This window comes from Molossus molossus, unplaced genomic scaffold, assembly GCF_014108415.1.
Source record: "Molossus molossus isolate mMolMol1 unplaced genomic scaffold, mMolMol1.p scaffold_m16_p_1, whole genome shotgun sequence".
Lineage (NCBI taxonomy): Eukaryota > Metazoa > Chordata > Mammalia > Chiroptera > Molossidae > Molossus > Molossus molossus.
The window spans coordinates 65,832,262-65,849,864 of record NW_023425344.1 but is presented as its reverse complement, the minus strand read 5'-3'; the positions used below and the strand labels follow the sequence as shown (position 1 = coordinate 65,849,864).

At 41.7% G+C, this 17,603-nt stretch overlaps 1 protein-coding gene across 6 annotated transcripts in view; it reads right to left on the bottom strand.

The window, feature by feature from the left end:
• AFF1 (AF4/FMR2 family member 1) overlaps positions 1 to 17,603 on the bottom strand; it is a 194,861-nt gene that overhangs the window by 41,022 nt on the left and 136,236 nt on the right. For 5 of the 6 annotated variants that reach the window (XR_004959416.1, XM_036260263.1, XM_036260265.1 and 2 more), the window contains 4 exons: positions 16,940 to 16,984; positions 10,527 to 10,613; positions 9,516 to 9,552; positions 6,100 to 6,151 (listed from right to left, as the gene is read on the bottom strand). Coding sequence is in view for 5 of the 6 variants with exons in the window: in XM_036260263.1 (XP_036116156.1) it covers positions 6,100 to 6,151; positions 9,516 to 9,552; positions 10,527 to 10,613; positions 16,940 to 16,984 (221 nt within the window). In the remaining variant the exon portion in view is untranslated. Of the gene's footprint in view, positions 1 to 6,099; positions 6,152 to 9,515; positions 9,553 to 10,526; positions 10,614 to 12,349; positions 12,412 to 16,939; positions 16,985 to 17,603 lie in introns of those variants that run through there. The other variant, XM_036260267.1, reaches the window with a different exon arrangement.

The window sequence follows — 17,603 nt, the reverse complement described above, 5'->3', positions numbered from 1 at the left end:
GAGAGGAGGAGGAACTGGGGGGAGAGCCATCAGGGCAGAGAGAACAGCAAGGAGGCCAATGTGGCCAGAATGGAAAGTGCACTTGTGCGTGGGGGGAGGGGCGGCAGTAGGGAAAGAGGTACAGGAGTAGGTTTAGGAGGGCCGTAGGGCCTTGGCAGGGAGAGGGAGTGGGGGTGTGGGAGGGAGAGAGAAGAGAAAGAGAAAGAAAGAGAATATGAACTCTCATGGAAGTAAATCATACCTTGTTGGTTTAATAGCCCAGCATCCCAGAGTGGGTAGGATACACAAAATAGTTTAGGCCTAATAAAGTCTTAGAAATTTAAAACATATTTTATTCAATCATTCAATCTGTGTTTAAATTAGTCTAGGGTCACTTATTGTAGTAAATTAGCAGTTATGATTAAAAATGAGACTTAAGTGGACCCTTAGGGGCTCCTTTAAAACCACATTTTGCATATGCAAATGAACTACTTCAAAGTAGTCACTTTCGATAAGAAGTATTTCCTGATGTCCTCAAATGCCTTACAACTTAGAGCATAATTATCAAGCCCCTTTAAAGGTAGCACACATTTTCTGCCACACACACACCACCCTGCATTCAGGCTCCAGATCAAATGTCAGCTCCTCTGAGAGACCTCTCCTGACCTCCCTCCCAGAAGTATCACCACCACCCAAGGAAACTCCTCCCCCAAGCTTGTCACTATCATATCACCTAGTTTGTATTACAATGCCATCCTTATTAGTTACAAGAATTTTGTCTTACTGGACATTGTTTCCCCAAGTACCTAAAGCAGCACTAGGTAATCAATAATTACACACTGTGTCAATAATTATGCACTGAATGGATAATGACAATTTTTGGAAATATCTGCAAGTCACCTGGAACCAAGCCCAGAAAATAATTTATACAGCTGAAGTCAAAGGCATGTTAAAGAATGATGAGAATGCTTTTTTTGTAGGACACAAACAGGTTCATTTACTTAACACTTACCTATTATACAAGAAAATGTATTCTTCTTTTCTATTTTATTTGACCTTTGGTCTAAGGCCTTGTATGGGGGTAGATATTATCCTAAAGGGGTGCTCCCAAAGTAGCACACACCACCGCTGCATCATGTGAGAAAGTACAGCTCCAAGGTGAGTACTCTGAAGAGGACGATCCATCCAGCTCCTTAGCAGCATTTTTATAATGTAACATATGCTTCATTTTGAAGCCTCGTCAGAATATCCCTTCAACATTACTCAAGTTTCGAGCAAGAACTTATATACAATGAAGCCTAACAATGCCCTGCAAGAGATCCTAGAATATTGTCTAGTAAAGTTGAAAGTCCAAGAGTTAAACTGACTATTCCAAGGGACTATAGTTCATGAGCTAGTCACAGCACAGTACAGGTGGGGAAAAGAAGTGATTCTACATTTGAGAGTTGCAGTATTTTCTAAATATTGGTTTAATGTGCCCTAGTGACTATAATTCTGAAATAGGCAGATTAAAAAACAAAAAACATTGCACAGAATTATTCTTTTTGTTTGCTTTAAGAACAGAAATATTCAATACTCAATCTTATAAATTTTCATTTATCGATAGCATGGCTAACATTCACTCACTTAAAAAAAGCTATCTGCTTTATTCTCTTTCATTTTACACCTCTCCCTTTTCTCCTGAAAACACACACAAAAAAATCACTTCCTAATATATCTAGGTTACTAACATAGTTATGAACACCAATGACCCTGGATCCTCAATCACTTGATTAGATAAGTTGGGAGTGAAAACAAGGAATATCTTTTCCCAGCGACGCCTGGTATTGAATGCTGAGAATTATCAAGAACAGGATCTCCACTTACATTCCGTGATGCTGAAGGTTGGATGCTGACCTACCAATGTGTAACTGATCAGCATGAATGTTCGCTCCTTAACAGGAGCATGATCTCAGTGACACATAATTCATAAGCTTTGCACATTTGGGCGATTTCTACCAGTTCTTTCATAATATTTATCAGTAAGCAGCACTCTCAGTGAGAGCTGTCATTAAAATAAAGAACCCAGGCAAAACGCTTTCATATAACATAAGCTAACATTTAAAGATAAGACAAAAACAACTATGTTAAAAAGAATTATGAATAATTTCTTTAGGCTGAATGTAATTTAAATGAACTGGTCCAAGGAATCCATTTCTTCAGACTTATTTCTAGGACATCTCAGGTGGCATGTGTGCTGATGTAATGACTTTTTATCACAGTCAGTGGAAAGAATGGGGCTTCCTTAGTCCTTTGCTAAGATTCAGTTTAAAAACCAATGTTCTGCGTACAAGTTGAAAACTCAGGCTCATTTAAAAAGGTATCAGACTCTTCCCATCCTTTATTAACTTTGTACCATTTATTCTCATCAAACTTTTGAGATGATCCCAATCCCGGCCCTTATGTCCTGATATTTCCCTCATTTCAAAAGAAATTTTTCTTCCTTTTTTTTAATCCTCACCAGAGGACATTGTTCCATTTTTTGTTCAGATAGAGTGGGAGGGAGAGAGAAACATCAATATGAAAGGGACGCATCGAGTGGCTGCCACCTGCATGACCCAACCAGGGTCGGGGACAAACTGCAACTGAGGTACGTGCCCCCAGCGGGAACCGAACCCGGGTCTCTCTGGACCGCAGGCCAACGCTCTAACCGCTGAGCCAAACCGACCAGGGCTCAAAAGAAACTTTTCATGTATGTAAATAAAAACTGAAAATTGCTTATAATGGATAATTTCTGCCTCTTAGTCTAAATAAGTACTGGTAATTTCTGAGACAGATACAAGAAAAATAAAGGAGGGTAGTTTCTAGTAAGGACTTGGCAATTTCAGGGTAAGGGTGGGAAGGAAGAAGAAAGCCACAATAATACCTATTGGCCATTTTAATTTTTTTTAAATTTACTTTTCTTTATTGATTTTAGAGAGAGAGGAAAAGAAAGAGGGAGGGGGAGAGAGATAGAAACATCAATGAGAGAGAACGACAGGCCGCCTCCTGCATGCCCCCCACTGGGGATTTGGCCCACAATCTGGGCATGTGCCCCACCGGGAATGGAACCGGTGACCTCTCTGTACACGGGTTGACGCTCAACCACTGAGCCACACTGGCCAGATAACCATTTCATAGTTTCTTAAACATGAACAGATGATCCCCTTTGAGAGGCTGATGAAAGAATTCATACCCGTAAACTGTATCTGGCTTCACAGAAAGGGAACTGTCCATAATTACACAAAGGACATAATAACTATATAAAAAAGGACGACTGTGTACTTTGCCCTGAGAACGCCACAGATCAAAGCCTTGGAAAAGATGAGGATTCCAAAGCCAGGAGCCCTTAAAGCAACATCCCCTCCCCTAAACTCAGGGTAAATAGCACGGACACCCTAGTTAATCACTTCCCTGCGGAGCCTGGCAGAAGGAATTCATCACTTGAGAACTAACTAGTGCTTTAAGTTTGGAAAGTAAAAGTAATGGGTTCTGCACATGGCACATGTTTTTTTCACAACTACATCCTTCCATCACCCGGCTAATAACCTGCTCCTCCAAAGTACGGACAGACAGAATTAACAGACTCCCCATACCTTATTCTCTAGAGCCAGGTCCTTCTGTTTTCCTCCATACACACTATTGCACCTTTCTAGGGATCCCCGAGTACTGATAGTTCCGAAAGAAAAAGCATTATGACTTAGACTAATTTTTAAAACAAAAGTACAAATGACCCTATAGTTAACATTTTCCCTGACATTCGAAGTGCATTAGACTATCTCCTGGCACGTGCCGCTCAAGAGCCCCAGAGCTGACACTAGACCAGACAAACTGGCAAGCACGCAGAGATCTACTGCACTAAACCCGAAACACGTCACACATGAACGGGAACGCTGCTTTCACCCAGTCTCCGTAAACGGGATTCGTGTACCCACAGGTACATTCCATGACCAACACCACCACAAGCACACAGCTCCCTTGGCCACCCAGGCTCAGTACCACTTTCTCTCCTGGACCACGCTCCATTTTCTCTTCGCCTCCACTGGGCCCTGCTTTCATCCCTTCCCTACACTGATTAGGTTCACAACAAAATTCTTTTCTAGTTAATTTTATATATAGCAAATTAATAGTTTTTATAATGAAAACACTACATATGTCACAAGATATATGCTATACCTGTTAGAAATTTCCAAGCACCTCTGATTTCAATGGTTTAACTCACCTATCAGAACTACCCATTTCTCTGAGTAGCAAAATTGTCATAGAAAATGGTCTACTCCTGCCCTGGCCGGTTTGGGTCAATGGTTAGAGCGTCGGCCTGCAGACCAGAGAGTCCCAGGTTAGACTTCAGCCAAGGGCACTACGTGGCGGTTTGTCCCTGGCCCCGGTTGGGGTTGTGTGGGTGGCAACTAGTCGATGTGTCTCTCTCACATCGATGTTTCTCTTTCTCTATCTCCCTCCCCACCTCCCATTCTGTCTGAAAATAAAAATTGTAAAAAAAAAAAAAAAAAATCCTTGGATGAGGACTTAAAAGAAAATGGTCTAAGTCCCAACCAACGGCCTGAAAGCGATGGAAACTTGTGGGGGTGTGCACTCTGACCTGCTGCACCTGAAGCCGCTTCTTAGGCCTAGATCTGACCTCACTGCCCTTCTTCCTCTACGCACAGGCCCAGGGAGACAGCTGTCCACCCACCTGCCTCCTTGGAGAGCTCCTCCCTTCTATTCTCATCGGCAAGCCGGGCAAGCTCTCAGTTCCCTCACTGCCCCCAAAGACACTGGCCAGGGCCTTGATGGTTTAAAGGGCTCTGCTACCAACCATTATGAAGAGCACAGGTGTAAAACCCCGGGGAAGTTAGAGCTTTTACAGAATTGTTACAACTGAGGTCCTCGGAGCTGTGGTTTCTATCCTCTATCAGCAATCAACTGGCTTAACAAACCTTCTTTAAATGCAATTAATCTAAGCAGATGATTCTAGACTTTCAAAATTTGGTAGCCAGAAATTTTTATTAAAGAAAAAAAGGGGGAGGGGGAGGCAAAAAACAGAGAGAGGATGACTGACATACGGTTAAATTTTTTTCTGGGTTAAAGACAATAAAAACAAGCAAAAACTCACCATCTGCCAGGACCACAAATGACACAGACTTTTATTACAGACACACAAAATCCATCCCTTAAATTATAATAAATTTACTTAAAAAAATTCGTTATATTGTTCTTTTTTTTCTTGTTTTGCTATGGAGAAATGAGAATAAACTGCACTGCGAAACTGGTGGCATTAGGGTAAGGTGACTGAAGTTGGCCCCACACTCAGTCATGGTAAGAAGACAAAACTACCCCTTTACCTCAACTATACAGTTTTTAAAACAGTCAATCCACAGCAACCCCCCTTCCAAAGCACACGGAACAAATGTCAGGCCTAGAAAACAGAAGAAAGCTGGAGTGGCCCTGAGGTCGTCTGAGGTGCTCCCCCATGTGGGTAACTGACCAGACACTGAAGGAGAGAAAGGCCTTCTCACCTATCCCCAAAGCCCCTTCTAGGTGTGTGAGAAGAGAGAATAGTCCAATACCATCAAGAAATGACAAATTGGGTCAAAATGCTGATTTAAAATCTTTGTTATGTAGTTTAAACTGTGCCAAAAACCCAAAATATACCCAGACTTACTTGGCCTTAATAAAGAACAGCTGGGCAACGGGCTCATTCTTTAAAACTAGGCCAAAAAGGTGGCAGAAAATCTCAAACTGTGCACACCCCTCAAGATGTTTCCCAAAGCCAAAGCTACTTAAAATTTATAAATCTAAAACCTTCTATTTTCCACAGTTAACATGTAAATAGTGGCTCAAATGCCATTCTTTTGAGAAAACCCCTTAGCAAACACTCCTTTGGTGCCTAACAGAACTTCAACAGAACTCGATCCAAATATAAATGTAGGTCATTTCTTCCCTCTACAACACAGCAGTATTTTATGAAAGTCATTACTTGAAAGCAGGAAAGACAAAACAACAACAACAACAACAACAACAACAACAACAAAGCAACAGGTTTACATGGGAAATTACGATGTCATATCATAAACTTTTAATAAACAAAAGCATTTTACTTACGATGTTCCCTGCTGAGAATTAGGATGGGTTTTTGAAGATGTATCATATTGTTCTGTGGGGGAGGGAAAAATGATTAGAGCAGCACAGTGACATATATTCATGAGAATTTTAGTCATAAACTCCCTTTTTTGCTGTCCCCTTCCCCTCATCTTTTTCACCTAAACACTCAGTATTTCAATTCTGTCGACCAGAGTGCTAAACACTGCACTTGGTATAATCTCGCCGTTATTTACATTACTTCTAGAGAGAGGGCTTGCTCAGAATTTAGAACCCCTAACAGAGCAAACAGTCTGGAAAGCACTGCTTGCACTCCGGGGCTCCCCGCTGCACCGGAGCTCTCCCCGATGTCCGCAGGCGGGCTCGGGAGGAAGCAGCAGGACAGGGCTGCTCTCACCCCCACCTGGAGGACCGCATGTATCTATCAGCGATTTGCTGGCACCCTGTTTGCAGCCTCTGTCCTTGGCCAAACACACTCTCCCTTCCACCTGTCCCTCCATTATTCAACACCCATCCCAATTTCTATATTCAGCAGCTATTTATAGACTAACTCGTAGATAAGATGTTCAAGGCATTTGACCCTGTCCTCAATGAGCTTACAGTTGACTGAGGGACATCAACCAGGGCACAAATACCTACAACCCTAGCAGTCTGCGATTAGTACACAAATCAATCACAGCTGTCCCAGGAATCTAGAGAACGGTCCCTCTGGTGGTAATGATTAAAGGTGGCAAATTAGGAAGGAACAAAATGACCTGTGTCACAAAGGACGGGTGAGTCTGACAGAATGACTTCTGGCATGAGGGTGAGGAAGACCTTCGGGCAGATGAAACAGTATGAACGAAGGCACAGAAGTGGGAGGAGTCAAAGTGACAGATTTGGAAAGGGTAAGGCTGGGGTACAGAATCTGTGGTGAAGGTGGAAGTCAGGTTTTGGAGGGCCCTGCCTGCCAGGGTGGGATGTTATGACTTCATCTGTTGGGCAATGAGATGCTACCAAAGGTCTAAACGCAGACTCAATGCAGCTATTCCTCAGAAACAGTATTCTGGAGGTGCAGCCTGGTGTAACCTAGGAGGCACCAGGAAATGGTAAGTGTGGAGGCAGCAAACCAATTAAAAAGCTGCTGATTTTGTCTGATCGTGACATAACAGGGACCTGAAACAGAACTCGGACTGAAATGGAAACATGGATACCTTTTAGGTAAGGGTGAGGGGTACTTTTCACAAATGTCATGTGGAGACCCCTGAATATTTGCAATTGATCACTTTATCCTCATGGTGGCAGCAGCTCTCACATGATATTTTTAAGTTGCTTCCCCTTCTGGCTAGAAAGTTAGGGTCAGGACTACACTCTAGAGGGGCTACAGTGTCCCCTGACACGCTCAGGGACTCCCAGTCATCCTGGTGGGCACCCGTTCCATGGGCTCTGGTGCCCTCGGGCAGGCCTGCTACACACCAGATGTGAGCACTGGGACACACAAGCCAAATCCCTGCACTTCATTCTCGGGACTCTACACACCCCCAAGCCACAAGATCCCTTTCTAAGATGGTTGAACTCTCTTGCTGGGCATACTTTGAGAAATATGTGTCAAGGTCCACCTTTCGGAGAGCTATATCCATATCAGCTCAACTTCCTCTTCCTCCAACATCCAACTAGACCCATTTAGGGTCCAACTAGGCCCACACAGGCCACATTCTCACAAAGGTAAACAAGGTTCCACAGAACAGGAACAGAGGAAGTGGTGGCAGTATGTAAGACCCCAGGGCAAACAGCGGGTGAGCCGAGACCTGCCGGCAGCTGAAAACACCTCAGAGAAACAAGGAATCGGCCGCACAACTCCTCAGGCCGAGAGGGCCACCACCCGCACCTAAACAAGGAAGCACTTACCAGTCCATCTTCAACTATACTTGTTAAAGGGTAAATCAGTTTAAAGGATGAGACGGTCTTTCTAAACCAGGAGTTGGCCATCAAGCTGTGAGTGACCCAGCAGAAGGCACAGAACCTGCACAGTACAGGAGCACCCGGCAATCCTGTGCCCAGCTGAGCTGGTGGCCCACCTGCAGACCCGCGCCACTCCACCTGTCAGCTGCCTTTGCATAGGTTGCCAAGTTGCTGAGAAAGCAAGATTTCCCAACCTCCCTGAGCAGCCATTGATTTCTGTTCCTTTTACCTTGCTACTACACATCACTATGGCAAGATGGTAAGGCTTATTTCTCTGCATTTGAGGGAAATTTAGTTAGGAGTTCTTTGTAAGACCTTATTCAGTACCTCTAGAGCAAGGGGCAGCAAACTTTTTCTATAAAGGTCAGACATATATTTTACATTTTGCATGCTATACCTTGTGGCTTATTAGTAAATAAATGGGCATGGCTGTGTCCTAATAAAACCTTCTGTACAAAAACTAGTTGCAGAACAGGTTGTGTTTGCAGGCTGCAGTTTGCCCAGCCCTGCTCTAGTGGAAGGATGCTCTGTTTCTTGCTTTTCTCATCTTGTTACTGTCCTCATATCCAATTTGAATGATAGAATGATCAAGCGGAAAAATGTAATGAGATGGGAAATGTGAAGAGTCACCTCCATGGAACATCTACCTGAGCTCCCTCTCCCGACACACCACACAAAACCTACCGTGGTCCCCATCTTTTGAATATTAAAACTTCATAACTTGGGCACTTAACAGAGTATTAATGAACTAAATTATTGCAAATACCTTAGTCAATGTCATAAGACATGAAATGCCTTGCATGTAGTTGGGACAAAAATAATTTATCAGAGTTACTAATGAAGACAAAAGCTGGATACAGCTAAACTTTCTTCTGTTTCTCCCTGAATTTTCAAGTACTTAAAATCCATAAAAGGGGTTAAAAAATGAATTATATGGCACATACATACAAAGGGGCCAAAGAAGCTGTGTGCTGTATTCTTTACAAAAATTTATTACTTTTGTGTAAAAAAAATACAAGAACCCCACACAATATCCCAGCCTATTCTTATAGAGGAGTTAGCAAAAGTAGGCTTACAGTTGTTCGTATGGGAAAAACATGTAGGTTATGATTATTATAATAGCTTTATAACTCAAAAGAAAGGCACTCACAACTGTAAACCTACTTTCACCCACCCTCGTATACAATTCCTGGATTATAATGCTTGAGAGTCTCATTTAAGATATTGATCACGTGCCAGGAAACACCACATTGCATTTGTTAAGGACTTTACTAAGACAGCTTCTTGAACTCTTTGCAACAGTCTAAAATTCCACCTAAAGAATAGCTTTACATTTGCCCTGCTTTCCTATTCTTTCAACACAGGAAGCCCCCATCTCTGCTGGGCAGTTTTCATTAATGTTTCTTTTTTTACCATTAAAATAGTAAAAACCAAGCTTTGTTCTCCAGTGCAATAATCAGTTCCACATATTTACTTACTTTGGTTTTGGGTTGCAGAACTGATGTGCTGAGAATCCTAGAAGAAAAAGAAAAATCTCCAGTCATTAAAGTTTATAAATCGAAGGCTGCATCACTGTTAACCCTAGTAAATGCTGATAAATCTGATTTCTACATAAAGCAGGTTTTACTGCTTCCCTTCTTTCTTAGAGTGTATTGCTCCTTGGTGTTGGGCAGATTTTTTTTTAAAAACAAAGTATGTATGTTTTACCTTAAAACCAGTAATAATGAATCCTGTTTTAAAAAAACAACTATCATTAGAAAATATGTAAAGTATCAAATGTGGCAAATACTGATTTGGGTAGACATAACCTCTTTTGAAGACAATAATACCATACAAAAGGAACAGCTATAACATATTAACCCTGTACATGCATACACCAGGCTAAACAGACGCAGATCTGAAGATGATATCTCTACATTCTGAAGGCTATCCTAAAGTACAATCCACCCACCCCCAACAAGGAAAAATGGTAGTGTTTTTATTTTTAATACACTACTCAAAAATACTGAAACAGAAACATGTAAGTCAGCAGATTTGCTTGTTATTAAAACCAGCACAAGTGTAGCTGATTGTGTTAATTTTAAGAAAATTTAGCAGTTATAAGTAGTATAAGATGTATGCATCCAAGTATATATGTATACATATATATCTAAATTCTAAACTAGGAATCAGACAACCCACCTCACTTAATTTTCCTGTACCTCTGTTTTCCCATCTCTAGGTAATAACTCTCAAAAGAGAGAATTTATTGGAAAATCCTGAATACTTTCATAAGCTACAAAACGCTATACAAATACAAGATGTTCTTACTAACGTAATTTGGACAATAAAGTGTCTGAAAGCATTATGAAGCACTTTAGGGGCCAAATTAATTGCAATTTTAACCTAATCGCTAAAGAGTTCAAGTAACAATGGACTGATCTGGCTCCCAGCAATACCTCAGACTTTCCTCCGTGGATGCAGCGTCTGCTACACTTGTAAGGAATTACCTTTGTGGGAAAAGGAAACTTGGAAGGCTCGGCTGTACTAGGCGTATGTATTGCTGTCAGAGGAGGAGGCCATGAATGGGTCATTTCCTGAAAAGAGATTTGGGAAGGGAAGAAGAAGTCAATTATAAGTAGAACATTTATTGCTACTTAAGTTAACTTTTTTGTTGTTGTTAATCCTCACCCAAGGATATTTTTTCCACAGATTTTTAAAAGAGTGGAATGAAGGGAGAAAGGGAGAGAAAGAGAGAGAGAAAGATCAATATGAGAGAGACACATCGACTGGTTGCCTCCCGCATGCCCCAACCAGGGCTGGGGATCGAACCCACAACCCTTTGGTGCGAGGACCAACACGCTAACAATTGAACAAATACCAGCCAGGGCTTAAGTTAACTTTAAAAAAAAAAAAAAAAAAAAAATGAGACGGAGAGAGAGAGAGAGAGAGAGAGATGAGAGAGAACATTGACTGGGGCATATGTCCTGACCGGGAATCAAACTGGTGACCTCTTAGTGCATGGATCGACGCTCACCAACTGAGCCACACCAGCTGGGCTTAACTTTTTAAACAATGTAGAGTGGCAAATAAAAAGCAAAACCTTAAAAGTTATTTCACTTACTTTTTAAAAAAACTCCTACTTAATGGGCTAAATTTAAAACCTAAAGATCTCCAACTTAGAAAACTGAGGGGGAAAATCAGATCAAAGAAGAAAAACAGGAGCATAAAACAGAAATGGTCTTAACACTGAACACTATAAAGTATATAAACGGTAATAGGTATTACCAGAGCTTATATAAGTGTGAAAACTGAGTCTCTGCTCAATGCTTTCTTTCTCCCTTAGCTTCTTTATTGCATTTCCTGGAATTATTTAAGTTCAAAGGAAGAAGAACTTTCCTGTTTGACTTAAGCAAACAAGTAATTCAGGTCACTTGTTCCTCTGGGGAGAGTTTTAATAGGTTTGACCCTTCCCTGATACACACCTATTAGTACATAAGAACTGTTGGGAGGAGAGAGCCTTAAAAAAAATCACCTTCCCTTTCCATTAACAGAAGTTTAATTTCTATGTACTCTCCATAGAGGCAAGGTTTCTAAATCTTACAAATTAATATATGTACCTTGACATGGATTCTTTTTTTCTAAAGCACATTCAAAAATTATATTTCACTTTGCTAAAAAATAATAATAATGATGATGATAATAGGAAAACAATGCCAGATAAAAGGCGTCCAATCACTAACATGTACATATGCACATACAGACTTTGTTAAAGAGCTGACGTAGCACCAGAGATCATTGACTCCAACCTTTCTGTTTTACAGATGAGAAAACTGAGATCCAAAATGACTGGACTGTGTGCCCCAGGAAGCCAGTGGCTGACAGCACAGGGTATGGGCCTCTTGCCTTACCAGTCTAAGAGAAACAAAAATCCCTTCCCACATGCTCAGAGCAAGAGCAAAGCAGACTGTTTGAACACTTTCGATAATCCAAGATGGGGTCACTGTCAGCCATGACAGTTACGTCAAGTGCTACATCAAGACTGAGGTAATGGGGCGTACAGAAACGCCCCAAACTACAAGTCTGGACACTGGGATAAGGACTTCAATCCGGACATCGATATGAGTGGTACCTCTGCCCATTGGGGCTATAAGAACTCAGAGCTCCAACCACCCGGTACTCGAGCTCAGCTGCACCACGGGTCACACACAGAGCCTCGCTGGACTCCCACTTGACCGGATACATGCACCACTCTAGTGCCTGGCTTGAGACCGACACCTGCCTCTCCACCTGCGACTCGGCCAGTGAACGGGACTTTGCACTGGACACTCACTCTGCTCACTTCCACGTGTGTGTGTGATTCTTGGCTTATTGGGGAGGTCTCCCCTAACAAACCTGGATTGTGGAAAGATACAAACATATGTGAGTGACTCCTTTAGGGGATGTTCCCTTGCTCATGACAACACAGGTGTCAGACCTGCCTGGCAAAGTGGCTTAAAGATCGACAGGCCGCGTTACCTCCCCTGTGTAGTAACATATTGTGTATTATAACACTTCATTCTTTTCACATGCTGACCAGCCTCTCGATGACCACAGAAATGTCCACGGATCCTCACGACAACTGGACATGGAGCTCTAGCAGGTTATTTCCAATCCCAACCTCAGTTCACATCGTCCCTGGCCTGTCCCCACAGCCACTCTCTGGCTTGCTCCTGCCCCAGTATCAACATAAGTGGCCTGGCACAGTAACGAGCAAAGTAACTGATGCTGGCTTTTAAGTAATTTTTATTAAAGGTGACAGCATCCCCTTGTCTAGCCTTTGGCATGGTTCAGGACAAAGAGAAGTTCTGCACTAAAACATAATGACAGGAGTAAGAGCTCTGGAGCCGGAGACCCAGATTGGGGTCCTAACTCCTACCCTCATTAACAAGTAGACAAAACCACTTATTTTTCGAAGTGTTATGGGTAATTTACATAAAATGCTTGGATGCATGGTACCTAGAAAGCATTTTTAAAATTAAAAGCATTACAACTTTTTTTATAAAAAGGCTGTGGTACATTTTATTTTTACTTATTTTTTAATCCTTACCTGAGGACATCTTTCCATTGATTTTTTTTTTTTAGATTCAACAGAAGGGGGGGGGTGGGGGAGCGAGAGAAACATTGATGTGAGAAAGACACATCAACTGGTTGCCTCCTGCATGACCCTGACTGGGGCGAGGGATCAAACCCACAACCCAGGTATGTGCCCTTGACCAGGGGAGACCCTTTGGTCCATGGGCTGTAGTTCTAACTGTTGAGCCAAACCAGCCAGGGCAAAAGCATTACAACTTTTAATTAAAAGTCTAGCTTTTAAAGAACTTCAATACTACACCAAAGAGAGCTATACTATCTGCTACAGGACCATTACAATGCTACAATGTAAAAACATATAATAATTAATCGAGAACGTGTCCGAAAGCACCACCCTTAAATTTTCTAAGAATTTCTTTGGAATTTGTTAAAATTCCAATTTCTTTAGTATTCCAATCTATGACTTTTAGTCAATTATTCCCAGAAAACATCCTTTTGTACTCTCAATGCCCAAGGCTGTGCTGGCTCTTGGATCAGGCAGCTGGAATGTGCATCAACCCTTTCAGCCCCGAGAGGTTTGCTGGTGGTCTGAGAGCAGCCATGGACTTCCCTGACGCCTAGTTTAGGAGAGGGATGCACGCCTTAAGAGAACTGGGTCCACGAAGAGAGGAAGCTGTTCAGAATCGCAAGGTCATGAATTTGCTCCCAGCCTTAACAATGACTTATCACATCAGTGGGGGTTGGCACTGCCTCAGTCCTGGCCCTCTGGGTGGCACAGCTGCCACCTCCACTCCACACTCCACCTCGCTCATTTGGCTCTAGACACCCTGTCTAGTTCTTGCTGTTCTGTAACACATCAACCTGTTCCCATCTCAAGGCTTTTGCATTCTCATCTGCTAGTCATCTGTTCATTTGGCTGCTATATGACTCATACCACTTATCAATATCTGGCATTTTATTATATAGTCATCTTCCCCACTATGATCTCCATGAGAGCAAGGACTTTTATCATAAGGCATCCTCAGTGCCTAGAAAAATATTTGAAGCTTAATGGGTATTTGTTGAATAAATGAACAAACAAACGTGTTAGCACTCATTGTACCAATGTCACTGGAATGTGGCACTAACGTAACACCTACAAGTACTACATCACTCCCACAAGAGGCTGTACAGGCCATGCCACTGTGAGTAGAAAACCAGAGCTATTTCCACGAACCCACTTAAGGGCACGTTGCCCTGTCTGGACCCTTGTACATGACCAATTCCTGGTTTCTTGCAGTGTCTGTCTGTTATCTTCTTACTCTATCAGCCTGCAGAAGTTATAGGCTACCACTTCCCCTTCATTAAAATGCTTCCACCCTTAATATTTCCCCTAGAGAACCAAACAGTATTTTCCATGATTGATTTTTCTCTGTTAGAGACTATTTACTGCCTCTATTACCCATCAGAAAGATTTGTGTTAGGATTCCTGGCAATCTTCATAAATTGCTGGTACAAGGTAAGAACTGGAACCATGAGGAAGAGGAGAGTACATGGATCGATATTAGAGTGTGAGCGCTGGAATGGATCCTGGACATCATCTACTAGCCCAGGGAGAACACACAACTTAACTGAGGCCACAAACAGAGGACAAAGGAAGGGGACCGACTTTAAGTCTCCACTATGCAAAAGCCTATATACTCTCTTTAGGCCAGGGCATGCTTCTATTTGGTCTCCCTGCTTATAACTCCCAAGTAAGTAAAAATACTTACCTGTTGCTTATATTAACCATTTATTTTCAGGCATTTCCAAATAAGAACTCATTAATGTGATGTTGGGTGAGAGGAGAGGGAGGACAGATGAGCTGATTAAATTAAAAATGCTCATCTCAGCCCTGGCCACTTTGGCTCAGCAGTTAGAGTATTGGCCCTTAGACCAAAGCATCATGGGTTCAATTCCCATTCAAGAGTATATACTGGGTTGCAGGTTCTATCCCTGGCCCTGGTCAGGATGTGAGTGTGGGAGATAACCAACCAATGTCTCTCTCTCACTTCCACTCTCTCTAACAACCAATGGAAAAATATCCTCAGGTGAGGATTAACGCCCCCCGCCCAAGCTTGTTTGATGCTCTAATACCATCATCCCAGATAAAGGATTTAATAGTCATATATAACACATATCAAAACCTGAGAGAAGCATCCGGCATGTGCAGAGACAACCAATACATATTGTTGCATTTACTGTGGAAGTAACTATAGAACAAATCATATACAACTTCAGAGAAAATGCTAAGGCCCTATTTTCTAACTAAGTCATTTGTTGTTTTTATGACTCACCATATCAAAGCATTTCAGAAATACCAGAGGAAGAGCATGAAACAAAATGTGACCCAGACAACTTGTTTATTATTTAATCTTACTTGCTGGTTGACAAAAATGTCTCATTTTTTAACAGGACAAAGTATGTTTCCTTAGAGGTTATTTCTTTATCAGAAAATCCTACCTATAAAAGTAGGGGACAAAAGACTGTAAAACAAAAAATATTTTCCAAACATCCTGTTAGACACGATTTTTACTAAAATCTCACAAGTGAGAAGGTAAATAATATAACTTAACACTGGTTTCAGCTCCACCTCACCTAATACTTTACAATTAAAAATTAAAGAAAAATTCAGGTAAACATATATTTTAAGGAAAAAGAGTGAGCAGTAGAGATAAAAATTAATAGGTACATGTGTCAGATATATTTCTCTCCTATTTCCAAAACAGAAATTAGAAATCTGGGAAACATAACAGTTCATACAATTCTTTTCTGATAAAAAGAAAGCAGCCCTGGCTGGTTTGGCTCAGTGGTTGGAGCGTCAGCCTGCGGACCAGCAAGTGCGGGTTCAGTTCCCGCTAGGGGCATGTACCAAAAAAAAAGGGCAAGCTCATTCATGAGGGGAATTCCCCACCCAGGAACTAAATTTTAGAAAGAATCTGCCATCCTCGTGAAAGAAAACTTGAATAAATGGATAATGAATTAAATTATATATTTGTAGAAGCAGCACAAATGTTCATGACACACTCAATAAACAAGAGCAAAAATTAAAATAAGCCATCCTAGCCCTGGCTAGTGTGACTCAGTGGCTAGAGAGCCAGCTCATGCACCAAAGGTCAATTCCTAATTGAGGGCACATACCTGGGTTATAGGTTCAATCCCTGGCCCAGGTAAGGGTGCGTGCGGAAGGCAACAAATCAATGTGTCTCTCTCATATCAATGTTTTTATCTCTCTCCTCCCAAACCCTTTTCCCTCTCTCTCTATTAAAAAAAAATTTCAATGGGAAAAAATATCCTCAGGTGAGATGTAACTAAATTAATAAGCCTTCCTCATAGGTCTAAAGAAAGATTCCATTTACTTTGTTTTTCTTTTACCCCTTTAAAAACTCACGGTCTCAATGAAGATAGGTTTACAAGTATGAGGTGTCACCTACGACCCAGGAAGGGGTCAGTTAAGCACTACTGAACAGCTGGTGCCTCCCTGACTGAACTGATGCAGGGAATTCCACTCGGGAAGTGGGCACTCTCCTGGGTGTTCAGGGACAACCAGAAAAACTGGAGAGAGACGTCTTAAAACTCTGGTCCAGATGCCTTGCCATTTGAAAATTTCATTTTTATTCATAAAATCTGTCACAGAGTTCAGTCATGTTCTTAGACTCCCTCTGTTACTGCTCCAATTAATTTTGTTTTTGGAGGTGTTTGGGGTGGGGGTAGGGGCTGTTTAAAGGGGTTTGGAATGACAACATTTCACTAATGTCAAGTCAAAGTAAATGAATATATGCCTGCCCACTTAAACATTTCTTCAAGTGAGAAACAGTAACAATGAACTCACCTTCAGAATCTCTTCAACACAATGGACTTCATTGGAGTAGGTCTGCTGAAAGTGTAAAGAGAGAAAGAGAAAATTAGTACACACAAACAACTAGAATATTAGTAGATGCTAGTATTAATACAGCAACTCTCTCAGAAGTAGAATCAACTATAGCTAAATATTAGGAACCTGACATTCTGGATGAAATAAGACAAAAGAGATTAACCTGACTTAATTGTGGGGGACTAATTATATGACCTCCAGGTCAAAAGTTTCCAATGAAAATGTATGTAGTAAAGAAAATTAGTATAGCCTGGACAGTGTGGCTCAGTGGATTAAGTGTCGTCCCATGGACTGAAAGGTCCCGGTTTGGTTTGGTTCGATTCCCAGTCAGGGCACATGCCTGGGTTGTGGGCTCGATTCCCAATAAGGGGCATGCAGGAGGCGGCCAACTGATGTTTCTCTATCCCTTCCTCTCACTCTAAAAAACCAATAAAAACATTTTTTTTTAAAAGAAAAAAATTAGTGTATTCTTAAGTCTAGGGGAATAACAAATATAACATAAGTGGAGGCAGAGAGAGATAAAAGCAGGGTCCCAGTTTGCTCCTTCATAGCAACATCTGTCCAGCGAGCCAAGTTAAATGAACACAAAGATGGTGACGATCTGAACACCTTAGCATAAGCC